This window comes from Cynocephalus volans, chromosome 5, assembly GCF_027409185.1.
Source record: "Cynocephalus volans isolate mCynVol1 chromosome 5, mCynVol1.pri, whole genome shotgun sequence".
Lineage (NCBI taxonomy): Eukaryota > Metazoa > Chordata > Mammalia > Dermoptera > Cynocephalidae > Cynocephalus > Cynocephalus volans.
Genome location: NC_084464.1, coordinates 166181700 through 166208187, shown reverse-complemented (window position 1 = coordinate 166208187; position 26488 = coordinate 166181700). Strand labels below are relative to the sequence as shown.

General features: G+C 46.0%; 1 protein-coding gene across 1 annotated transcript in view; it reads left to right on the top strand.

Moving 5' to 3' along the window:
* WDR27 (WD repeat domain 27) overlaps nucleotides 1-26488 on the top strand; it is a 79155-nt gene that overhangs the window by 2642 nt on the left and 50025 nt on the right. Inside the window, exons 3-15 of the mRNA XM_063098389.1 lie at nucleotides 930-1054; nucleotides 3613-3726; nucleotides 4114-4165; nucleotides 5688-5758; nucleotides 6537-6657; nucleotides 7786-7909; nucleotides 9527-9630; nucleotides 10586-10653; nucleotides 10925-11046; nucleotides 11465-11547; nucleotides 22433-22511; nucleotides 23777-23854; nucleotides 25660-25757. Coding sequence (XP_062954459.1) covers nucleotides 930-1054; nucleotides 3613-3726; nucleotides 4114-4165; nucleotides 5688-5758; nucleotides 6537-6657; nucleotides 7786-7909; nucleotides 9527-9630; nucleotides 10586-10653; nucleotides 10925-11046; nucleotides 11465-11547; nucleotides 22433-22511; nucleotides 23777-23854; nucleotides 25660-25757 — 1239 coding nt within the window. The remainder of the gene's footprint in view (nucleotides 1-929; nucleotides 1055-3612; nucleotides 3727-4113; nucleotides 4166-5687; nucleotides 5759-6536; nucleotides 6658-7785; nucleotides 7910-9526; nucleotides 9631-10585; nucleotides 10654-10924; nucleotides 11047-11464; nucleotides 11548-22432; nucleotides 22512-23776; nucleotides 23855-25659; nucleotides 25758-26488) is intronic.

Sequence of the window (26488 nt, the reverse complement as noted above, 5' to 3'; positions counted from 1 at the left end):
TAGTCTGTAGTATGGCCACTCCATTGTCTGTGTGTCTCCACCGATATGTGCACATGCACACACTCGCTTGTGCACACGTGGAGTGAGCTACATATTTGTTGTCTGCTCCTGTGGGGGTCTTTGATAGCAGACAGCCCTCCGTGTCAGCAGGAGCCATGCATGCTCCCAGAGCTTATTTTTAAGTTTCTTCCGGAGCCTCTTATGGACTTCGGCTCCGAGTGGTCTGTTCCCAGGATGGTGGGTGGATGCCTAGCCCTGGAGCACTGCACCGATGCTTGCGTGAAACCTCAGGGTCAGCGATCAGGCCTCCAGCTTGCTTTGTTGGAGCTGCACCCTGGGCCCTGTGAGTGTGGCCATGGGGTTAGAACAGGCTTGTTCTCCACCTTCATTTGGGTTGTGGGAAGACGGTCTCACAGGCCATGAGCAGACGGCTGCGTCCCGTTGTCAGGGACAGGAGGTGGGGCACAGCTGGGCCTGGGCGGTGTGCTTGTATTTCACCACCTGAGGACGCACATGGATGTGGGTCTGTGTGGACTCAGCCATGGTGGTGGCCAGTGGCCTCTGTGGTGTATGTCCATGCTGACAAGACACTGGCCAAAGCAGGCCATGCAGATGAGCCAGGACCTGGGGGTGGACTCAGGGGAGAAGGGCTGGGATGTGCAGCTTAATGTGTGGGACTCTCCCTAGGTGCAGGGCACATGGCCCTCAGAGGAGAGACCTGTTCTCCTTCCTGCATCAGTTGCCCACGATGAGTCCCACATTCCAAACAGTTTCTGAAGAACTTTTATGTTCAGCGTTTCTTATACTCTCAAAGAACCAAAATTATATCAGAGCTTGTTATCCTGTGTAGTTGTCTGTGCTTTTCTCACTATGTTGATGTGACGTTGAGAGCGTTGATGACAGACACTAATGACTGGAACTCCGTTTAGGGTTGATCCCTCGAGGGACTGTCATGGGCACGCCTCCGGGAAGGGTGCTGTGTTTAAGATTTAGTCCGGATGATCGCGTTGTTGCAGTGTGTGCTGGAAACAAAACACTCGTGCTGGAGAGCCAGGTAGGATTAACATCGCACGCGCAGTTTAGTGGGGCCTGAAGCCCCTCGGTTGCTGAGACCCTGCCCGCCTCTATTTTTCTTTCTGGCTTCCTTTTTACTTTTCTGTCTTCTTATTTTAAACAGTATTTTTAATCCGGTGTATTTTTAATCCGATGCTGTAGGGAAAACAAATGAAAACGCATCTTTATCTTGCAGCTGGAAAGCCGCTAGAGTCAGATACTGCTGTTTATGTAAATCGTAAAACCCTCGCATGAGTCTGTGTATCAGGGATGACCTTAAACTACATGTTCAGTTAGACGTTTGCTTCTTGGTTGCTCTCCAGCTTCAGCCATCTCTGCAGAACCCTGGTCGCAGAGCGCTTTTGTCGGTCTCTTTTGTCAAAATTCGCCTTCTGTCAAGAATCAGACCTCTCTCCTTTACTCTTTAGTTGGGAATAGTTTACGTTAAGGATGTCGCCCTCCCAGGCTGCGTGATTTTGAATCTTGTGTTTGCTGGAACTGGTAAGCTCTGACCCGCGGGGAACAGTGTCAGGGGCTGGAAGGGGGACATGGGGCTTGGGGCTTGGGGGAGGGCTTCTTGCTTCCTCTGGATCCATGGGCTGCTTGAGGATCCTTTCGGAGATTACCCAAAGGCTGGTGTCATGTCTTGCCTGCTGTGAGCATTTGCCAGATTTACGCAGTTAACAAACTATGTCCCTGCTATAGCTTTTCTTGCTATAGCCAGTGAAATAAATTCAGGTGGGAAACAGGTGAGCCATAAAATATTAATGGATTCTCATGAGCCTAGTGTGTGCTAGGCAAACGTTTCTGACCTAATTGTGAAGTTAAGGCTCGGACATGAAAAAAAGTTAACATTGTAAGTTAAGTCACAGACAGACAATGGGATGTGTTCTAGGAGTTAGGTAGAGGGGCTTTAGTTGTTTCTAGTTTAACAGTCTGTGAAAGCTTCCTGGATAAGTTGGTATTTGAGCTGTAAATATTTAAAATGTTTTGTGCAAACATTTGTGACAGTTAAATAGATTAGTATTAGGCCATCATACCATATATAACAAAACTAACCACTAAAATGGAAAAAAAAAATATATCTTTATGCCAGGAAAAGGAAACCCAAAATGAATTAGGAAGATACTTAAAATTGTTAGTGTTTGGGGGAAGATAAGGTGTCCCAGAGAGAGGAGGAGGAACACAGGGTCAGGCTCAGCCACACACGCCTGTGCACGCTTCCTGACAAACATGAGAAATGCAAGAAGACGTACTGGGAAGACACTTCAACAGACGCAAATAAGTGAGCTGTCTAGTAATTAAACGACCCACGAGTGGTTCACATGCTTTCAAGAGAACGCTCAGCAGGCAGTTCACGAAGTCTGTGTTGAAAGACTCCAGGTGAAGACTAACACCTTTCAGTAAAAGTGCTTTGAATCAGCATGAAGTACAGCCATAAAATATCGAAAGGACACAAAGTATTTTTCAGGATATTATGTTATTCATAGACAATCGACTAGTTTTATTTTATAGAAATTAGGGGGGAATAGAAAAGTATATTTCATAACACTCAGTCTCATAACTGTCCCTGTTTCTACACATTTTATAATCTGATGGTGACTGGAATAATAGCATTCTAAATTGTGTTTACCAATGGCCATATGTTGTGTTATTAAAGAAAGTCTTCCAGCGTAAAATGTCTATTTGTAAGTTAAGTCACTACACACACGCACGCACACATGCACACGCACGCACACATGCACACACACACATGCACATGCATGCACACGCACGCACACATGCACATGCACACACGCACACACACACACGCACACATGCACACGCACACACACAGGTGCACACGCACACACACCCGTTTTTCTTGCATGTGTATTAGGGGATACTTCTCTTGTCTGAATTGGATGCTGTAAAGTTCAAGAAAAATGCCCTGCCCTGGCGCTTGGAGTCCCACAGGGATATTCAGTGGGAGGTGACTGATTTTGGGGACCCCTGCAGCTGTCCCTGCCCTGTTTCTCAAGCCGTGTCATGGAATTCCAGCTGCCTGGGCTGTGGGAGGTCTGAGGGCTTAAGGAGGAGGAATAACTTACGAGTAGACGTCAACACTGTCTTGTCCTGTTTTAGCAACCCCCGGACGGAGAACAGGTGCTGAAAAAGAAGGAACACAGGGCAGGTGCCTTTTGACTGACAGAGGAAAGGGGGGACTGGAGAAGGCAGGTGGCGCATCCCCAGCACAGGTGCACGATGGGGCAGTAGGAGGCGGGACCTTGAGGAGACGCCTGCTCCATAACTTTGCTGAGGGTCAGCTCAGGTTAGATTTTTCCATCTTTCAAATTTGCCGCTGATGTGGCCCATGACTGCTTCTGCCTCCCTCCTACTTGGGCATCTGAACTTTGATTTCTAGGTTTATATACAGATAGTTCCAGATTTGGAAGAAGCGTTAATGCAAAGGAGATTTTATATTAATAGGAGCTGTTTTCTGCGATACACGTATAACTTCTTGATAATAATAATTACTGGAAAATTCAGCTGCTAATCCTCTCTCCCAAACTCTCCTAGAGTCAGTCCGTGCTAGTCGAGCTGGAGGGTCACCTGGGCCCAGTGACTGCAGCTGAATTTTGTCCTTGGCAAGCAAACATCATGATCTCAGTATCTGAAGACAGAAGCTTTAAGGTGAGGGATGGATGTCAGCTGCTCTCAGGCCCACCAGGGCTTTAGAACCACACCTGTGACACACTGCTGCAGGGCTCCTGGTGTGTGATCACTGCCACGTGTATAATTTTGTTTCTCTCTTTTTTAAATTAAAATTTTATTTTATTGTTTTTAAATTTTATTTAATGACTATATTTATCATTGCACAATGTGGTCATTTTTTTGTGGCCCTTTACCCCTTTCTCACTAACTCTCCTCAGCCTTCCCTTTCTCACCTCTGGTGGCCTCAAGTCTGTTCTCTCCTTTTGAAATTTCAAGGAATTATTTGTTTGTTTATTTCTTTCTTTGTATTGCTATAGCCATAAGAGCCACACTTTTACTTCTAAAGAAACATGTGTTTGTTCAAAGGTCTGGGACCATTGTACGGGATCCTTAATATACAGTTCATCAGTGTTAACAGGTAAATTTAAAAATCTTCCATATTTTCTTTAAATGGGCTATACGTAATCAAATTCTCCTAGTACATGTGTTGTCCCATGAGATGCAGCTGTGACATTCAAGTGGCTCTGAATCAGTCTCACTCATAAACAGCTGTTTACTCCCACTCACATATTGAAAGGACCCACTTAACAGTTAATGACCTTGAAGTTTTGAACTTAAAATTAAACATATGCTTGGAGTCTGAGCCTTTCTATTCAGAAAAGAGTAAAAGAATGCCAGCTCTCAGATACAGTGCTGACCACTGCAGGGAAAGACGAGCCCTCTGCTGTCCCATGGAGGCAAGACCAGAGCTGAGACAGGGCTCAGAGTCTGTGGGTTCCGACTGCCCTCTTGGTCCAGCGTGCTGTTTGGGAGGGCTGCATCCCTCAGCTGCATTGGTTAGGCGTTAAGCACGCAGCTTGGGAAGTGTGTACGGGTGCTGTCTGCAAGCTGTTTGGTGGTCAATGAAGCCAATAGTTGGTGCAGAGTCTGTATGTTAAGCCGTGTGGGAGGTTTCCTTGGTTCAGGTCTCCTTGAAACACAGGATACTGCCTGTGACGTCCCCAAGCAGATCTCACCCTGTAAGCCCATGGCTGCTTCCCTCCTAGGACCTCACGGCACTGCAGGAATAGACAGTTAGGATAAGGTAGGTCTTTCTTGGGATAAGTAACATGAAAGTGCCACTTAAAGAATATACAGATACCTTGGTGACTTGGTAGAGTTACGTTATGTTTTCCCAAAGATTCAACATTCTTCCTGAGGTTAATTTATCCATGTGTAGAATACGATATTTTAACAACGTGAATACATTTACATTTCTTGGAGGTATATTGGAATTATTTTCCTAAAATTAATTATGTGGGATTATTATTTGACTGTCAAGAAAACAATTATAAACTTGATCTTTGATGTCATTTATAGTTTATTTAGAGCATAGAGTATTTTTCAATATCCATTAATCTAATTCTCCTTCTGAGTTCTTAATAGTTGAGAGTAGGTTTTAAATAGAATGACATCCTAGGCAATAATTTTTCTATAGACAAGACATCCATTCAATTGCTGTTTTCATCATTAAGTCCATAATTTTATCACTTCTGGCCGACTCTGGAGTTGTTCTGTTTCTGGTGCAGCACTGGTTGGATCTTTGTGCCACTGTCCCTCTCGGTTCTACAGCTGTGGGTCTCAGTGCCACGGGGTCCTGCTCTGGACACGCCAGTCTTCTGTCTGGGCACAGGGGTGTGATTTATTGGGTCTGTCCACAGCCGACTTTAATTAACAGCCACTGGGCTTTTATCTGGGGTACCCTCCCTATCTTCCCTCATGATCGTGGGGTTTTCCAAATTTGTATTCACTTGCGGTTTTTACTTCTGGGTAAAAAAACTTATTTGGGCATATTTCAAACTTGACTAAAAGAAGCGTTATAAGTAAAACTGACAATTCTCAGCTTAAATGACCCCAGTCACTTCTAAACTAAGGTACATGTCCCGTGTTCCTTTGCATAGCATATCCTCTCCTCAGCTTGTTCATTGATGAAGAAAGCAAGCAGCTTGTCACTGGGTGTGCTGATGGCCAGGTGAGAGAACTACACAACTAAATTCCAGTTTTCATACATTGTTATAAGTGAGCATGTGCACAAAAGGTCTTTGTTTCCATATTACTTTGTACTTGTGATTTGAAGAAACCAGTCAGCTCCAGTGTGCTGAGACTGTCGCCTAGTGGGTGTCTCAGCGTCATTGTGGGGTTTTTAATACAGGGCTGGGCCTTTGGTCTGCAGGGGGGCCAGGTAATCTGCATGTTCTAAAAGATATTTTATCTTTTTCACAATGTTTTCTAGTTAGTGTTTAGAAAGCATGGATAAAGGTGCTATTGATACAATTTGAGAAAGATAGATTTTTGGAAACTAAGATAATTTTCTATCTTTTTGACAAAGTTGACTGCTGTCATCCTGTGTCTTATCACCCAGTAACATGGTTAGACAAGTCTGTAGCTTTGAAACTCTGGTGTGTGTGTACAGACGAGATGGGGTGCGGGCTGTTGGAGGTCTGCTAGGTAGAGCGTCTTGCAGGATACCTGCATAATGTGCACTACGTCTGTACCTGAGTCAGGATTCTTAACTGACGTGCCAATAACGAGGAAGCGCCGTGAGGCTGTGGGTGTCCAGCAGGAAGGAAGTGGTCTGGACAAGGGCTTTAGAGACTAGAGAGCAGTTCAGTGGAATATCTAAGGGCCACGAGTGACACGGCTCTTGTGACTTGACTCTCAACCCGTTTTTCTCATTTGGCTTTAACTGCTTTTTCTTAAGTACCATTTGTGGAAAGAGATATGCGTCTGTCTGTGTTTTGCTTTTGTAGCTTTGGGTCTTCAGTTTGATTGAAACGCATCATTATCGTTGTGTGGCTCGTGTTGACCTAAGGAAAAGGAGCAAGAGTTTCTGCACGACGAGGACCAGGTCTGGGTGGTGCAGCCTCCCAGGTAGGCTGCTCAGATTGTCCCACAGGGCCTCCTACTTGGTGTGCAGTGTTCACTGGGCCCTGTGCTGAGGGCCTTCTGCTAGAAGCAGTGGGCAAAGAGGTTGGAGGAGGAGCCTCCTTATTTAGGAGAACCCAGGATCATGACCTCAGACAACCACTAACCCCTGGCAGGTCATGTGAATGACAGTGGCCTCTGAGCTAGCAGCAGACGAAGGCACAGGCTGTGTGTGTGTGTTGGGGGTGGTGGAGGGGTGGGGATGGGAGGCTACAGCGAGCAGAAGACCACAGGCAACAGGGAGCAGCAGCTCCAAGGTGCACGAGATGTTGTCATGGTGGTGGGGTCTCAGGGGGAGAAGCCTTCCAGCCTTGCACAGACGCTTCTTGCTCAGCAGACTGGTGCCTCCACACAAGATCCCCCTGCACCAGCCCAGCCTGTCCCCACCCTCCAGGCCCTCACCTGGTCCTCTCCTACTGCTCAGGGCTGCTTCTGGCAGTTCACATGTCAACCCTACCCCCGTGCTCTATGTAGCCACGATACTGTCAGAAAAGCAGCTGACACTGCATAGGAAGAACCGTTAACTTTATTTTTTGGATCCAGTTAACCATTGCGTTATAGGAGTATGCAGTGAATTTTCTATCTTACAGCCAGTGTGTCTTTGCACTGCTTTCTTATCTTTGTCGCTATTTGTTCTTTCTTTCAGTGTGTGTTTTTTGCAGATAGCTTTAGAATATTTCTTTCTATAGTAGATCAGAAATTACCTTTATATGCAATACACCAATTTTTCCGTAATGTTAAAATTGTGGCTTTCATTATTTACGTTATAAATACCCATTTATTACCGAAGTAAATCGTACATCCACTTTAGGAACTATGGAGTCAAACTTCCCAATTTGACCATCTCTTCTTCCCCACTCCCTTTCTTGGATCCTGTACTTGAAATTCCATCCTTTACAGATGTCATATAGGGTGTAATCTTTATTTTAACCTTATTTTTCATTATTGTTAAGCCTGAGTGTTTTTCTTGACTCATGATTTGAGTAATTCTAGCGACATATATTTATTAAAACCTCACACTATGTCAATCGTTTACCTCTAAGCTTGGTTTATAAGTTTAATTTCTGTTCTAAGATACAGAGAGTCAGCTTCGCTCCACCAATGACCCGGAGGGAGTCGGAGAGACGGAAGTGGCCTTGCCCGTGCTGGGACTCGCACACTGTCATCTTTCACCTCTACTCACTCCTGAACGGGGACGGTAAGTGTGACGAACTCAGTGGGACAAAGTCATGAAACAAAAACCGCTTAAATTCCTTCAATGAACATAGGTTCACTTTCAAAGAATGATTAAAATAAAACCAAGTTATTTTTGCCTCTTTGATTATTACTAACTCTAAGTGCCCTTAAGATTGCATTTTTTAAGTCTTAAGGTTGGTAACCTTGGTCAATTATGTTTAAGACTCTTTAATATGAGGAATTAGATTATTTTCATTTTTGCTCATCAAAACCCAGGCAGATCTTTTCCTCTGTAGCAGGACTTTTTCTTCAGTAAGGTGCATGGTCGTTGTAGCTCATTCTATGTGTGTAGCTCATTTCCCATGTGTGCCATGTGTCATACATTTAAAACTAACCCGAAGAATTTTATTTATTTCTGTGATTGACAGAAATCGTGTAAACATTTGGCCATGTAAGGAAGCATCGTTTAACTGTGATTAAAGCATATTATAACTGTGTTTACCTCTCTCCCTCTAAAAAAGCTTGGAAAGCCCTAGTGATTACGAATTTAGCTAAAGACTAGCCTCTGATTCTCTCTGGATGAGGAAGGATGTGTCTTTGGGAGGAAAGTTGAAAACTCGAATGGCCTTGGCACTGGCATGGCCTTGGGAGCAGAACATTCCCTACTTGATCCAGAGCACGTAGAGGGGACAGGGCAGGAACAGAGGCTGGACATCGTGCTCCTGTGCTGACTCGTGGGCCATGTCTTACCTGAGGGCAGTGGGAGCTGTTAGAAGGGGTGGGCAGTGGCCACACGACTGACTTCTGTTCAGAGTGACTTGCTGGTCCAGCATGTGCACCAGGGCTGGAGATGCCGAGAATGAGCCCAGGGCCCTGCCCCGGGTGACCAGGCTGGTGCTGGGGGTTAGTGTCCTGGGGGTGGAGCTGGCAGAAGGGCCATTTCTGAGTCTGAGTCCAGCATAACCAGAATAAGGCTTGTTGATTGGTTTCATAGCAGCAGCAGCAAACAGGCCTGTGTTTGCACTCCCATAAATGTGCTACTTGGGCAAGTTGGTTTCCTCCTTGAGTTTGTTTCCTTATCTGTAGACGTAGCTGGCAATGCCTTTAGGTGCAGGGACTGTGATGGCACCAGAGCCTGCAGGCTGGGTGCTCACCCGAGTAGCAGTCCTGCGAGAGACGCAGGCACCCACCTCCTCTGTGACCTCAGAAGAAAATAAAACCCACATAGATTGGAGTTGAGGTGAGGTCAGGCTTGGCTGCTTTGAGTTACCTGTGTTCAGTAGATGGTAGCTGGATGTCCAGGAAACCCAGCACAGGTCTTAATACCAGCCTTGTCAACGCACAGTGGTAAATCATCAGAACCAAGCCCGTGCAGGAGCAAGTGGAGATGGGATGGAGAATTAGTGGTGTTGCATGAAACTCTGGAACTAAGGGCCGGCCCGTGGCTCACTCGGGAGAGTGTGGTGCTGATAACACCAAGGCCACGGGTTCGGATCCCTATATAGGGATGGCCGGTTAGCTCCTGGTGCTGACAACACCAAGTCAAGGGTTAAAATCCCCTTACCGGTCATCTTTTATTTAAAAAAAAAAAAAAAAAAAAAACACCTCTTGAACTAAAGATCAAGGTCTTGTTTTTCAGTCTTTCTTCTGAGAATAGCAAATTCTTGTGGATCGGAAGCTCAGCTGGTTTGTTCATACTTAATCTCGCAAACTTTGAACTGGAATCTGTTTTACATTATAAGGGTAAGATCATAAGTTCAAATAATCTTTGATGTAAATTTTGTGTAACTGTAATGCTTTTCTTTGTAAAGGCTTTAGTGCAGAAAGCCTCGCCATTTGAATTTGAGGATCAGATGAGTTTAACTGCTGGTGACGGCTTATCAGTAGCCTCTGTGGGGCCAGATCCCAGGGGCAGGCCTCAGCTCTGCCCGCCTGGCCTCCAGGGTGTCGGCGCAGCTCCCTGCTCCCTGGGAGGCCCGTCCCCACCCTGCATGTCCACCCCGTGTCTGATTCCTGCCGAGTGCTGGACGTCACACCCAGACACACTCACGAGTGCCTCTCCTCTCCAGGCCTGGGTCCCTTCCTCCATTCCTGTCACCCCCAGTCATGTAGGGGTGGCTACCCATGCCTCCCCTCACCTTCCCCACATCTAATCCATCACCTGCTCCTGTCAGTCCCAGCCACTGCTTTCCAGCCCCTCTTCCTCTTCCCTGGCTCGGAAGGCTGCCACGGGGAGGGTCTCCCCACCCCGATTCTGCATAGGAGCCAGGTGGTTGCTCCCTTGCCCTCCTGTGAACCTGCGACGGCTTCCTTGCTTCTAGGGTGGGGGAGGAATTGCACAGCGTGGCCGGCCCACGCCTCCCCTCCCGGGAAGGGTCTCTTCTTTCCTGACGATGCTCCTGCCCACAGTGGCCTTCTCTCCCATCCCTGAACTCTCCAGGCCACAGCACAGGCGTCTCAGCACCACTCCCCCCCCCCCCCCACCTGTCCTGAGATCCTCCTCGCTGTCCTTCTTGGCACTGTCACAGCTGCAGTTACACGTGTGTGTGAGTTTGTGCGTGCTCTGTTTCACGTCCCCAGCACCCACACGGCGCCCACCAGCAGGGGTGTTTGGAAACAGCTGAACACACGAGTCAGTGAGCGTTAGGTCCCTCTACCTACGCTCTAAACATGGTTTCTTTCTTTACTGAAAATTAAGATTTTCGGAGCCTCAGCATTCGAGTTGCTGGATCGTGCGCAGTGATGAGCAAAGCCACGGATTGTAAGGTCAGTGACAAAGCAGCCACTGCTTCAGGTTCTGGGAAAGCACCTACCTCAGCTCGATTGACACCTGCTTCCCTCCACTTGGTGTCACGATGATGGGCTTGACAAATGTGATTTTTATGCTTTGTGCAGCACTGTCACCAGTCAGGCAGTGTGACCATCTGTGCAAATGCAGCAGGTGCACTTTTAAAGGCTGCGTTTACAGTAGAGCGCGGCATTGCAGTCTCCTCTGGGCCGGGTCCTGCTGTGAATTTCGCACAACTTGGGCCCACAGGCATTTTGCTTGCTCACGTCCCTGTTCGGAAGTCTGACTGCGGTGCTGGAAATCGACCTGGCGGCCCTGGTGAGGTCTCAGCAGCGCCTCGGGGTGGGGAGGAGCCTTTCAGTGCTGGCCAGGTAGGTCTTTTCAGGCACAGTGTCCACGCAGGTCTATCAGTTGTGAGCGTTTTATATTCCTTTCTATGTTATGAAGTAAAAGTCAGCTTTAGTCTACTCCCAACTATACTAACCCTGTTTGAAATTATTGTTCATGCTCCTGTTTATAACATGTTTAAAACTAAATTGTTCATAATTTATTTTAATGTGAAACACTTTTATTTCAGAATAGAATGTACATGATAAAACAGCACTTTTACTAAAAACGTATTATCTTTTTTCTTACAAGGATAAGAATAAGCTTGATAGTTTTCATTTCCAAATGTTGTTTATCCACATCTGTGTGAATCAATCATTCATAACCATCCTTCAAGAGGACACTTCATTGCAACAAATCCGCTGTGACTGATCTCATAGCACAGCTTCGTTTTTATTTTAGCTCCTGTGTCCTACCAACCTCTCCGCTGTATTTTGGAAACGTTGAGGAAAAAAGTACCAAGCCTGCTAGTGAAAAGCGATCTGGTTAGTATAACTACTCTGAAACACAAAAATACAAAATTAGCTAATTCTGATCATGGTTGGCATTGCTGCATTGCTTTGTGAATTCACGTCGGCCAAAATGTAAACTCAGTCCTTCCTTCCTTCCTCCCTTCCTTCCGTCCTTCCTTCCTTCCTTCCTTACTTCCGTCCGTCCGTCCATCCGTCACTCCTCCATTTCTCTGCCTCTCACGTGGTTTTTACATGTCAGCTGTGGTGGAAGTGTGCTGGATGCTTCTTTTCCTGATTTGGGCACAATTTACAGGTATTTATTTATTTATTTATTTATTTTGTATTTTTTATTTTTAACTTTTATTTTGTCGATATACATTGTGGTTGATTATTGTTGCCCCTTACCAAAACCTCCCTACAGGTATTTAAAAACATGCTTAAATACTGACAGTTGTTTTCTGGTAACATAATAATTATTTACTATACATTTTAAAAAAGAAAAACCACAATTATTTATTGTGAGATGAGAACTCTTTTTTAGTTTTTCTCTGAAGTATTTTAAAGCAAATCTCAAACAACATGTTATTTGACCCCTGCACACTTCCGTCTGCTTTCCTAAAACACGTGGGTGTTTCCTTACCGCGCTGCGATGGCATCATATCAAAGCTAACAGGAAGGCCTTGGTATCTTGTATTAGCCAAGACGTAATAAATTTTTCTTGATTGTTTCAAAACATTTTTCATTGGTTTGTTCTAAACAGCAGCCAAATAAAACCTCATGTTGCTTTTTTCAAAGAAATAATTTTAAAATTATCTTTCATTTTAATATGGTAGACTTCATTGTATTTCATTTATCTCCATTGTAAGTCATTGATAATTACTTTTTTCTTTCTTGTCAATGACCAGTCTAACCCCCAATCAGTCTTGTGAAGCCTCTTGCTTGACCTAATTAATTAAAATATGAGGCCCTTGATCAACCCATGTTATGTTGTGCCCTGTGGACACCTCACTTGCACGTCCCCTGGCCTCCGAGAAGGCCCCTCCACTTCCAGGCAGTCCCCGCTCAGCCGATCCCCCTGCTGGGCACCGAGGCAGGCGGGTGTGTTGTCCTCTCCCGAAGCCCAGGGCTGTGACGTCCTGTGTCAACTGTCCAGGCTTCCCCTCCCCTTCTCCACCACACTTTTGAAATCAAGCCCCAGTCACCTCCTGTCTCTGGCGTCCCATGCAGTCCTCGCCCCCTGGCAGCTGTTCTGACCCTGCGTGCGACTGTCATGGTTTTGGGACGAGGTGGTGAGCTCCTGATTTCCAGGTCTGGTGAGCTCTGGTCTGTCTTCGTCTCACTGCACAAGCAGCACATGCCTCGGTGGGGCGTCTTCCTGCAGCTGCCCTGCCTCCGGGCACTGGGCTCCTGGCCTTCCGGCTCCCTCCTCCCACTGCCTCCTCGGTTCAGCCTGACCTGCCAGCCTGTGGTGTGTCACGGCTCGCCTCGTCCTGGTCCAGTGCTTTTGGTGGCGGCACCCACGCCCATGCCTGCTCAGGCCTGGACAATCCCAGTGGACAAGTTCTCTCCTGAGAAACAGTTGGGGGTACACGAGGGTACTTCAAAAAGTTTGTGGAAAAATTGAATTAAGGGATAATATGAACACTTGCGTGAACGTTTTGAAGACCCCTTGTATTCTCAACCTTGTTTTACAGAGGATCAGAGTCTGGGTTACAGGATGCAGTTAGGATTTGGTGAAAGGCATGTTAGTAAGCTCCTTGTGCTTCCCGGTCCTCTCCGGCCTGCGTCTGCGTCCCCTCCAGGCTGGGCACACAGCGTTTATGTACCGCGCTTGGCGAACCAGGAATCTCTGGCTCACACCTGTCTCCCCCTTCTGTTCCCACCACCTACGTCTGGTTGATCACGAAGTCTACAGACTTGTTTTCTCTACGGTGCCACACATCTGTGGGTTTTGTCTCGGGGGCGAGGCTCTCAGTGAATGACGTCTGCTCACATCCATCCCCTCTCACACCACATCACACAGATCCCCACTTACATAGTGAGCAACTAGGGGTGGTTTATGTGCCAGGCGCTGCTCTAGGTAAGGGTTGGTGTGAAGCCAAGCAGACGGGCTCCTGCCCTGTGTGATGGAGCTTATGCTGTAGTGGGACAGACAGCTGTCACTCACCCTGCACAGCCCAGTCCTGACACCATGACAGTGGGCGGTTCCTGGGCTGGGGGAACAGAGGAGGAGGGGCACCTGGGGTACGGGTAGAGGGGGACGGGTCCCTGGGGTGGAGGTAGAGCAGAGCGGTGCCTGGGGTAGGGGCAGAGGAGGGTGGGGTGCCTAGTTGCATAGAGGAGGAGGGGCACCTGGGGTGTGGGTAGAGGGGGACGGGTCCCTGGGGTGGGGGCAGGGGAGGAGGGGTGCCTGGGGTGGGGGCAGGGGAGGTGGGGTGCCTGGGGTGGGGGCGGAGGAGGTGGGGTGCCTGGGGGCGCAGAGGAGGGGCAGGGTCATCACGGAGCATTCACTGCTCCACACCCTGGAACCAGCCGTTCCTTGACTGGGAATGGCCTTTCTTATATCCTTCCTTCCTACTGAATTAATTCTTCTGATGTGTTAAGGAAGTATTAAGAATCGCTGTTTAAAAAGCTTCTTGCATTTCAGAATGCGCACAAAGCAGAGCAGAGGGGATGCCGCTGTTCAGCGTGAGAGCAGCTGTGTCAGGGCCCAGGCCCGTGTCTCTCACTCACCCCTTTCCTTCCACCTGCTCGTGGCCTCTCTCGTGGCTTCTCCTTTCCTCTCCTGTCCCCGAGCAGTTTTGCTGCCCGTGACCCATGCTTGCACAGTACAATGGCTCGTCTTGACTGGTTTTGGACTCTTTATAAATGGAATCATTTTCTTTCGTGAGTTCTTTTGTGATTTGGCTTTTTCGCTTCCTGTTATGATTGTGAGGTTTATATTAAACGCTGTACAGCGTTTCATTGTCCGACTGTGCACAGTTTGTTTACTCATTATTTACCCACAGTTCATTTACTCTTAGTGAGCTCTGCTCGGTCTCTGGCTTTTTCTGTTGAAACAGTGCTGCTGGGCACAGCCATGTGCACCTGTGCAGGGAGGCTGTAGCCACGTGTGCAGGTGTGAATTGTCAGGCTGTGGGGTGTGAGGTTTGCCAAGTTCCCTCAATAACAGCCAAAGGTCTTCCAAGGCGGTTTACCAGTGTCTGCTCCAGCAGCTGTGAGAGCTCTCACTGCCCCACATCTTGCTAACAGCAGACACCGTTGGACTCTGACATTTTTGCTCACCAGGCAGAGGTACAAAGGTTTCTTGTGATTTCATTTAATTTGCATTTCCCTGATTGAAAATGAGGTGGTTATCTTTTATGTTTAAGCAACCGTGTTTCGTTGTGATAAACCCAGTCTGAATTTATTATTTTTCTGCTAATATTTTGTATAGGATTTTTTAGATTGGTGTTCTTGACTGATTTATTTTTCAGGAACTTGCTTAGTTTGGTTTTGGTGTTGTTTATACCAATTACATAGAATTAATTGGAGAAAGTTTTCTCTGTCTCTGTACCTGAAATAGTTTGTGTTAAAATTTTAAGTTACGTATATGGTTGATCCTGAGCATAAAACCAACCTTGCATGCCAGGAATATATTCTGCTTGTCATGATGCAGAGTCTTTTTGATGTATAGTTGGATTCAGTTTGCTGATATTGTGTTGAGGATTTTTGTGTTGAGGTCTGTCGGAGAAACTGTCTTGCAGTTTTCTTGTGATATCTTTGCCTGGCTTAGGTATCAAGGTGATGCTAGTGTCATAAAATGTGTTGGAAATATTCCCTCTAGCTCTATTTTTTTGGAAGAGCTTAAGAAGTATTTGTATTAATTCTTTGATTATTTGGTAGAATTCACCTGCGAAACCATCTGGTCCTGGGCTTTTCTTCGTTGAAAGGTTTTTAATTACTTATTCAATCTCTTTATTTGTTATTGGTCTGTTCAAGCTTTCTGTTTCTTCCTAACTCAATCTTGGTAGATTGTATTTTTCTAGAAATTTATTCTTTTCCTCTTGGTTATTCAATTTGTTGACATATAATTGTTCATAGTAGTCCCTTATGATCCTTTTTATTTCTATGGCATCTGTTGTAATTTCTTCACTTTCATTTTTGATTTTGAGTCTTCTCTCTTTTTTTCCTAGACTAGCCGATTTTAATTATTTTTGTAAAAAGCAACTATTTTATTGATTCTTTCTATGGTTTTGGTTTTCTATTTGACTTATTTCTGTTCTGATATTTATTATTTCCTTCCTTCTGCTAATTTTGGGTTTAGTTTGTTTTTCTTTTTCCTAGTTCCTAAGGCACAATGTAGGACAGTTTATTTGAGGTCTTTCTTCTCTTTTAATGTAGGCATTTATTGCTATAAACTTCCCTCTTACAACCACTTTTGCTGCATCCCATAGGTTTTGGTATTTTTTTTTTTTTTTCCTGCTGTTGCTTGTCTCAAGACACTTTAAAATTTTCTTTTTGATTTCTTCTTTGACCCATTGGTTCTTCAGGAGCTTGTTGTTTAAATTTCACGTATTTGTGAATTTTTCAAGATTCCTCCTGTTATTTGATTTCTAGTTTCAAACCATTGTGATCTAAAACAATACTTGATATGATTTCAATCTTCTTAAATTTGTTGACTTGTTTTGTGGACTGTTTGGTCTATCCTGGAGAATGTTTCATGTGTGCTGGAGGAAAATGTGTATTCTGCTGCCATTTGATAGAAAATTCTGTATATGTCTGTTATGTCCACTTGGTCAAAAGTGCATTTCAGGTTCAGTATTTTCTGGTTAATTTTCTGTCTGGTTGACTTCGTCACCATTGAAAATGGGGTATTGAAGTCCCCTCCTAATTGTATTGCTATCTATTTCTCCCTTCATATCCATTAATATATTCTTATTATTTTTTAATTGACATGTAACACTTGTACATATTATGGGGTAAAGAATGGTATTTCCATACTTGTATACGATGTATGATGTTTAAATCAGGGTAATTAGCTTATTCATCACTGCAAGCATTTTTCATTTCTTTGTGCTGATAACATTTGAACTCGTCTCTTCTAGCTGTTTGAAAATACACAATAAATTGTTGTCAATTATAGACACCTACCACTACTATGGAACACTAGAGCTTATTCTTCCTGTCTAGCCATAAGTCTGTATCATTACTCAGCCTCTACCCTGTTCCCCCACTTCCCAACCTCTAGTAACCGCAATCCTACTCTCTGCTTCTATGAACACAGCTTTTTTTTTTTTTTTTTTTTTTTTTTTTAAAATCTGGCTATTTCACTTAATGTAATGTCTTCCAGGCTCATCCATGAATGACAGGATTCCATTCCTTTTTTATGGCTGAGTAGTATTCCATTGTTTAGATATACCACATTTTCTTTATATGTTTATCTGTTGGTGGACACTTAGGTTGATTCCACATCTTAATTATTGTGAATAGTGCTGCAATAAACATGGAAGTACAGATATATCTCTACAGTATACTTATTTCCTTTTCTTTGCACATATACCCAGTAGTGGGATTACTTGATCATATGGTAGTTCTATTATTAGTTTTATAAACCTCCCTACTGTTTTCCATAATGGCTGCACTAATTTGCATTCCCATCAACAGTGTATAAGAGTTCCCATTTGTCTGTACCCTCACCAGCATTTGTTATTTTTTTGTCTTTTTGATAATTGACATTCTTTTTTTTTCTTTTAAGTTTGTTTTTTATTTCATTTTATTTTTTAAAAATTTTATTAATATTATTTTTTTACATTCTGTGATGTTGCAGAGCAGTTGGGAGGGAGGGGAAAGGGGGAGGAAATGGGATGGAAGGAGGAAGAAGGAGGAGGGGAGGGATTGGGGCCTGTGGCACCCCCACATTCCCACAGGGGAAACTGGGGGGCTTCCAGAGGTGGCTTGGTCATGGCCAGGCTGGAAGCAGATGTCAGGGGGCTGTAGCAAAAGCCCTCACCTCCCACCACTCCAGTTCGGGGACCCAGGGCTTTCTTGCTACAGCTTGGTGGTTGTTGCTGTGTTGGATGTGTGCATTGAGGGGCATTGCTGAGTCCCTTGGCCCCCTACTGCCCCAGCTCGGGAGAGCCTGAGGTGCTTCCTGCAGTGGCTCAGTGGTTGTCACTGGGCTGGTTGCGGATGTGGGGAGGGACATGGCTGAGGCCAAGGCCCCCCCCCCCCCAGCTCAGGATATCCCTGGGCACTTCCTGTGGCAGCTCGTTGGTCATCACTGGGCTGGATGCTTGTGTTTGGAGTGGGTGTGACCAAGGCCCCAAGCCCCCCACCACCCTGGCTTGGGAGACCCTGGGGCACTTCCTGTGGCAGCTAGGTGGTCATTGCTGGGGTAGTGGCTCATGTCAGGGGTGTGTGGCTGAGGCCCTCAGTGCCCACTCTTGGGACTGGTTGTGGGTTTTGGGGGCATGGCTAAGACCCCTGGCCCTCCCCGCTTTCTGGCTTGGCAGCCCAGGGGACTTCAGGTCTTCCAGATGTTATAGGTGTTCTTTGGTGAAATGAGACCATTACTAGTTAATATCAAACTTTGTCTCTGTTTGTGGGTACTTTGTTTTTTCTTTTAGTTCTGAGTTGGATTATTTGCTGTTCCCACCACTTAAACTCGCACTGAAACTAATTTTTTGTCCTTTGCTTACTTCTAAAATGGGGGAACTTCCTGTGGGGACCAGCACTTGAACTCTGTGGTTGAGCTAAATTGCTGCTTTGCTGCTGATTCCCTGTGGAAGGCTTTTTGTGCAGCTCAGGTTTTAACGGTTGGCTTTATAGGTACTTCTGGATCTGTTGGGATCCGGTGCACCTGAGTTGTGTAGAAACTCTGGTCTGGGCCTGTCTTTTCATCAAACTGCACCCCATGCAATTCTATTTCTGACCATCTCCTCTGAGTGGTCCTGTGCTGACTGGGGGCAGATCAGCTGTCCTTGCAGTGTCCCAGTGTTCTCCTGGTAGGCCTGTCACCCCCACCACCCACACTCCAAACACTTCTCATGGGACGGGCTGTGCTCTGATCCCTTGCAATGACTCACTGGCCTCTGAGTGGCTCCTTTTTTAGCTTTTCTGACTCCTCGCTCCTATCTGGGTCCACAGGAACCCTATTAGTGGTCTTGCTGTCCTGGGGGCCACCAAGGCTCTCTTCTCCCCTGCTGCCTCCAAGTACCTTCATCTGAAGGGCACACCTGTGGCTTTTTGCCAGATCGTGCTCCATGTGCTCAGCAGCTACAGCCTGGAAGCAGCTGGGATTTGAAAAGGTCCCAGTGGTTTTTTTGTTCTCTCATCATGGCTTCTCCCACCTTCATGCACTCCATAGGTCTCTCTTCCTCTTCCCCTGAGCTCTCAATAATTGCCATTCTAACTGGGGACGATGGAAAGGAACAGCCTCTTCAATAAATGGTGCTGGGACAACTGGATATCCATGTGTAGGAGAAGTCAAGAAAACAACCCTGTTATGACAGCATTAAAAAATTATCCTGGAATAAATTTAAAGAAGGAGGTAAAGATCTGAAAACTATAAATCATTGATGAGAGAAATTGAAATGACACAGATAAATGGAAACATATCCTGTGCTCATGGATCAGAAGAATCAATATTGTTAAAATGTCCATGCCACCCTACATAATATACAGATCCAACAAAATTCCCATCAAAATCTCTATGGCATTCTTCACAGAAATAGAAAAAAATGATCCTAAAATATGTGTGGATTCACTAAAGTCCCTGAATAGCCAAAATAATTATGGGAAAGAAAAAGTGGGAGGTATGTCACTTCCTGAGCTGAAATTATGTTACAAAGGTACAGCAATCAAAAAATGTGGTACTGGCATTAAAACAGACACACACACTAGTGGAACAGAATAGAGTCCAGAAATAAATCCAAGCATGTACACCCAGCTAGTTTCTGACAGGAGCAGCAAGAGGATGCAGCAGAGAAAGGCTGGCCTCTTCAAAGGGCGGTGCTGGGAGAACTGGGTTTCCACATGCGAAAGAGTGAAGTCGGACCCTTACCTTCCACCATACACAAAAACTAGCTCAAAATGGGTAAAAGACCTAAATAAAAGACCAGAAACTATGAAACTCCCTGAAGAGAACATACAGGAAAAGCTCCTGGACATTGGCCTTGGCAATGATTTTTGGATATGACCCCAAAAATTCAGTCCACAAGAGCAAAAATAAATAAATGAGATTACATTAAACTAAAAAGCTTCTACACACAAGGAAACAATCCACAAAATGAGAGGGCAGCCTACAGATTGGGAATAAATATTCGCAAACCATGTATCTCATAAGGGGTTAATATTCACAATTTATGAACAACTAATTGAACTCAACAGTGGAAAACCAAATAATTCAAAAATGGACAAAAGACCTGAACAAACACTTCTCCAAAGAAGGCATAAAAATGGCCAACAGGTGTATGAAACTGTGCTCAACATCATGAATTTTCAGGGAAATCCAATTAAAACCGCTATAAGATAACATTCCATGCCCATTAGGATGGCCCTTATCAAAAAATCAAGAGATAAATGTTGGTGAGGGTGGGAGAAAAGGGAGCCTTTGTATAGTGTTGGTGGGAATGGAGATTGATGCAGCCATGATGTGAAACTGTGTGGAGGTTTCTAAAGAAATTAAAATAGATGCACACTACCCTATGACCCAGAAATTTCTCCTCTGAGCACATAACTAAAGGAAATAAAGTCACCATCTCATAAAGATATCTCACTCCCGTGTTCATTGCAGCAGTGTTCATAATAGCCAAGAAACTGGTGTGTGTGTGTGCGTGTGCGTGCGTGTGCGTGCGTGTGCGCGCGCGTGTGTGCGCGTGTGCGTGCGCGTGTGCGCGTGTGTGCGTGTGCGCGCGTGTGCGCGCGTGTGCGTGTGCGCGCGCGTGCGTGTGCGCGTGTGTGTGTGCGCGTGCGTGCGTGTGTTTGTGTGCGTGTGTGCCTGTGTGCGTGTGCGTGCGTGTGTGTGCGTGTGTGTGCGCGTGTGTGTGCGTGTGTGTGTGCGCGTGCGTGTGTGCGTGCGTGCGTGTGCATGCGTGCGTGTGTGCGTGCGCACGTGTGCGCGTGTGCGCGTGTGCGCGTGTGCGCGTGTGCGCGTGCGTGTGTGCGCGTGTGCGTGTGTGCGTGTATAAAATCGACACACAGACATCAGCGGCAGTTTTATACACCAGTGACAACCTAACTGAAATGGAGGTCAGCTTCTAGTTTTTTAACAGCAGCTTCCTCAAAAAATTTAAAAATTCCTGTGTAGTCATTATGTTAAAGAAAAATTGAAAGTATTTACTAGGTAAATAATGTGATCTTGTACATTATATAGTTAAAGTGTGTTTTTCCTATTTAAAAAAACTTGCTTCTTTAGTTATTTCTTTACTTGCCTCTTGTTTTTTTTTTTTTTTTTTATTGTGGTGAAGTATGTGTAGCAAAATTTTCCGTTTTAACCATTTTAAAACATATGATTCAGTGGCCTAAAATACCTTCACATTGTTGTGTAATGTAAAATGTCTTTTTGAAATATTTGCTTAATTAATATCAAAAGTAATTTTATGTTTATATAAGCACTTCTATTAAAATTTTTAGAAAAACTAGGCTGGGACTGCACAATTTCCTGGGTTCCCCCTAGGAGCAGTTCCTTCGCTGAGAGGTCACTTTGGGGTCCCCGCTCTGTGCGGTGGCTTCCTTCCCCCTACCCCATCCCTTCCCTAGGCATGGGTTCTGCTCTCTGCAACCCCACGAGGTGGGTGATGCCCAGGCCCGGGGTGGACACAGGCCTCAGGGACTCCTGGTTACCTCTTGTACTTTGATTTGTCACAGTGAGACGTCTAAGATATTAATTTAATATCTGCTCATTCGGTTCACTTGGCTTTTAATGGGAATATGGTTCAGGTTGTCAGGTTTAAAATAGTCCCAAGGGCTGGCTGCTTATCTCATCACAGTGTCATAACACCAAGGTTTGGATCCCCACACCGTCCAGCTGCCAAAAAAAAAAAAGTAAAAGTGGTACCAGACCAGAAACAGAACTGAGTTTCCTTGTTTCAAAAAAAGCGAGAAAATTCTATTTAGAATTACTCAATATTATGCAATTATCCATTTTTCTAAAGCTATTTTATGATATTGTACTGAATATTTATATTGAACACCAAATATTAAGTTTATGTAAAGATAAATAGTTGTGAAAAATTTGCATTTTTCTGAAAGGATTTTTGAGATTTGTAAATATTTGTGATAAGTTTATAGGTCACATGTCAGAATTTTTATCATCCAGTAGTGCTATGGAAAATGTAAAATATGTTAAAATAGGGTGAGAGGTTTCATTGCCATTAAAATATATTAATGTAATTATTAGTAGCTTATTTTTCTTATTATTCTATCACATTATAAATAAAAAGTATAAAAAGAAATTTGAATCAAGTAAAGATAGTTGATATTCTTGCCTGTAGAGAGGCCGTGTTTATCACCGATTTGTAGAGTGAGCTGCTGCATGGAGGCTCTTTCTCATCACCCCGTGGACGGAGTTTGTACACCCAGGGTTTTGTGTGCAGCGTGGTTTATGGCCACCTGCGCCGTCTCTTCCAGGTGATGAACCTGTGGCCAGCACTGCCTGGAAGCTCATGGTTTAGTCCATAAGTATGTGAAATATGTAGTATTAAACATATTGTGATTTGGCATAATTTAAAGAATGAGAAAAATATCTGGTTATTTTCTTATACTTTTAATTCCCTTGGTCTAATCTTCTTTTGCTGGTATTGGCTTATTTAACTTCAGGTCAGAAACTCATTCTGTTTGTGTGAATTTTTCTGTTTTTGAGAGACTGTACTTTTCATGTCCGTAACTAAATTGAAATGTTAAATTCAGCTGCTTCTTTAAAATTATTTTTATGCAGCTGCGCGGAGCGCCGTAAAGGACCAGCCTCTGGTTTTCCACAGCAGAGTTCGGTCGTCTGGCTACGCATCGGCACCACGGTGAGCAAAGCAGCTACACGTCCTTCATGTCACTAGTGCAAATGGAAACGTAACTACGTCACAGAGGCAGGACCTAGACGTGCAGGAACATGTGCCCTCGAGGATCATCTGGGGGGAGGGGACAGAGATATGAACAGGAGTTAAAATGTGGTGGCTCAGAACCCAGAATGTCACGTCGCTGAAGTGTGCGACTGCAGCAGCCAGCATTCGTTGAACGCTTGCTGTGCTCTGGGGCTCAGATCAGCCCTTGAGTCCTTGTCTGCTGATGAGGTCATTTCAGGTGAGGTGGGAAGCTGGTGGGGTGTGGACTGGGAGTGGGTGACCGAGGCTGACCACACTGCCCTCCTTGGAGCACACCTCAGGGCGCTCAGAACCTGAGTTAGCAGGACCGGCTGTGTGAGGTTGTCCAGGGACAGGGGTGTGTGGCGCAGCGTGGTGCTGGGGAGCTGCGGCGGAGCCTCGGGGTTCCCCGTCTGTCACAAGCCCTGAAAAGGCCAATGTAGCTCTTCTGCATCCTGCCCTCCCCCTACCCAACTCTCCACCCCAATGTGCTCTTGACATAGAGGCCAGAATGACCCTGTTCCCCAAAAGCCCCCTGGTGTGGCCGATGGGCCTCCAGGCTCTTCCTGTTGGCGCTCAGCTCCTCCAAGCCCCCCTCGCCTGCCCCGTGAACCCCCAGGGCTCCGCTCTGTGTAACCCACGGCCTCCCCTCCCTGCCCAGCCCTTTCCAGCTTCACGCTCTCTTTGGCCGGACAGTGTGAGTGTGACTGTGTCCCACGTGTTATCTGTGTTGTAAGTCCCTGAGCCTGGGACCCTCTCATGAAGGGCTTGTGGGGGGTGGAATGAGTTCAGGGTTTGTGCCTCTGCAGAATCACACGTCAGTCCAGGTGTCCTGCTGTGAAGGCTGGGCGGTGCCATCTGCGGCGTGGTGTGTGACTCCCAGGGCCCTCTGTGTTAGGCGTGTGGGAGTGGAGGGTCGTGTGTGGGAGCCACGGGGATGAGGGTGCCAGACTGCAGCGCCACCCTGGGCCTTGGAGCTGAACAGGAGAAGTGCCGAGTGCTGTGCAGGATTTTAAATGTGGTCACTGAGGACGACATGCAGCAGGTGGTGTGAGAGGCAGTGGGAGGCGGTGGAGGCAGGTGGCAGAGGGCAGCCACGTGCAGTCATGCAGCCGTGTGTGTGGGTGTCACTGTGGGACACAGATCTGTCAACAGACTCGGAGCTCCTAGTCTTTGAGTGTGACACATGAGTTTTCTTTCTGCAGTACAACTATGTTTTCACCAAAGACCAGCGTCAAGAATAGTGGTGAAAGATCCTCGGAACGCAGGAGCAGTCACAGACGGTGTGTACCCTAGTGCGTGCACTAGAAGTAAATCTGAAATGACAGAGAGAGACCTTTAAATAAATACTTTAACTGACTTTCAAACAAGGGTAAGACCTTATATGTGTACATGCACATATGTACACTAGTATGTGTATGTCTATAGTATTCATATAGAACCTTTTAGTCAAATCTTCCATGTTAATAATTTTTCAGACATACTGCTATTTTTACCACCTTGACAATTTTGACATATTTAATATTTGTTAAAATTTAGTTTTAGGAAACAGTGTAGCCAACGATCACTCTTAGTAAGTGTCTTTGGCGGTAACTGGCTGGGAAGACTGGAGCAGCAGCAGTGTAAGTGCTGGTTCTGAGCGGCCTGGCTGGCTCGCCACCTTGGGCCAGCAGGCTGGGCTGCGGCGCTGGCTCTGTGCAGCTGTGGACACGTCTGGCAGACGCTGGGCCCCAGTGTCTGTACAAGGAGGGGTCTGGGGGACCCTCTCAAGCCTTAAGATTCATCCTCTATAAAGAGATTATGGGCTACTCTACTTCAAATAATACTCACTTTAATATACACCATGTCTGCATTTGAATAGTCGTCAGGTTTACAAAAATGCTTACTGGAACATTGATTTTACTGTTTATTGAGATTTTCCTTGACCTTTTCACTGTTTACCACTCGTGCTGCTTATCAGCAGGGTATTGATATTCAGTATGTGCCTGTAGCAAGATGCAGTCAAACCTTGTAGAGTGTTCTGTGCTCCACTGTGAAGCTCAGCCACGGAGTTACGTTGAACTCTAATTTTTGGGGTGACATTTTTTTGTGTGAGGAGCCCCCAGCTTTCCATATTGAGTCAGCTTCTATTTATTTTTGGCCCTTCTTGTATTTATTTTCATTCTGAGAGGCTGCCAGGCAGCCGTGACGTAGAGGTCTCCAGGAAGGTGTGAGACAGGCCAGTCCTTCCAGCTTTTAGAGAACGTGAGTGGTGTAAATCCAGGGTAACATAAGTCCTTCAGTGAATCCCAGTGTTCAGAACAGCGTGCTTTGATATCACAGTGGGTGGTTTTTTTGCACATCTGCCAGGTGCCTGGAGCTTTTCTCTATCATTTCTAATCCTGTAGCAACCATGTATGGCAGGAAGTTTCACAGTGTGAGGACTCAGAAGGTGAAGGGCATGCCAAGGTCATAGGAGCCCTGTGGGGAGAGCCAGCCGCCGCTGGCCCTACTCAAGATCCTCAGGCCCACGGGCTGTGGCCCCTCCTCAGGGTTCCCGTGGCGCCCGCTGCTGCACTGACCTGTAGCACAGCACTTCCCAGCCCTGCTTGGTTTCTTTTAGAGACTGGGAATGTGGTTGTTTTCATGGTAAATAGAGATATTTGCAGCTTATCTGAGCAGTTAGTATCCTGATAGCCACCCGTAAAGAGTATGCAACTGGAAAGTGCAGCATGTTTTCTGTTTTCTAGGAATACCCGTCCCAGACTCATGTCAGTATTCACATCAGTTTATGTGAAACATAAGTCCTTGCCATTTTATACTTAACATACATGCTTTTTTTTGTAATATGGAATGTATGTCATTTCATGATTTGAATGTGAGAGTGTATGTGTGTACTGGGGGTCTTCAAAAAGTTCATGGAAAGATTTGTAATTATCTTTTAATTCTATTTTTCCACAAACTTTTACAAGTACATTCATATATTTAAGTTTAACAGGGTAAAATTATACTGTAAATGGGGGAAATCCACTTCATTTCTAGTTTGCCTTTTATCTCCAGTCTCACTTTGGATTAGCTCTTGATTTCACTCCTCTCTTGTTCCTTGAAGGGAGGAATACCCCCTGGAGAGCGGCCTGCCCACCAGGCTCGGCCGGCAGGTGGCCGTGGCCACAGAGCCGGCTGGGGTGTGCTGCATGCAGTACTCAGGTGCGTGAGGCCGCCGGGAGCCCGCTGTCCTGCTGTAAACACACTTTAAAGATCTCGGTCACTGGAAGCCGCAGGCAGTGTCTGAGTCCGGGTCAGAACCAGGACCCAGCTCCTGCACTGAGGACAGGATTGTCCCGGAGTGTCCCACTTCTGCGTCTGCACCTGGCGCAGAGATAAGCCCTCCCAGGTTTGCCTTTTGCGTCCATGTGGCCACTCCCGTGTAGCCTTTAAAATGAGCCTGGTGGGAAGCTTTCCAGAGTCACGGAAGCCAACAGACCGTCACCAAGGCCCCAGAGACGCGGTCAGCCGTTTCCCTGACAGGTTGAAGAGCACAGGCTGCAGAGGCGCCAGGTCGGCCTGTGAGCGGCACCTTTCCGCAGCCCTCAGCTGGGGCCGTTTCCTGCAGCGCTGAGCGTTTCTCGACTTCCAGGGAAGCCGGTCTGTTCCTTTCTGGGACCTCCACGTCTTTTCTCAATCATGTTTGAAAGGAGTTGGGAGGCAGCTTGTGAGAGAGCCCTGGGCTCCCACTGGGTGGTTCTGCTGTCTGAGCTCTTCTCAGGAGGCAGATTTGCTCACAGGTGAGACAGGGCTTTGCCACGTGTCCAGGGATGGACACAGTGACCTGTCCCGGTGCCGCTGTTCTGTCTCACCATCTGGCCAGTGTCAGAAGTGTGTTGCCTGAAGGTTATCATTATTTACAACGCTGGTAAATTCCCTTCACTTTCCTATAG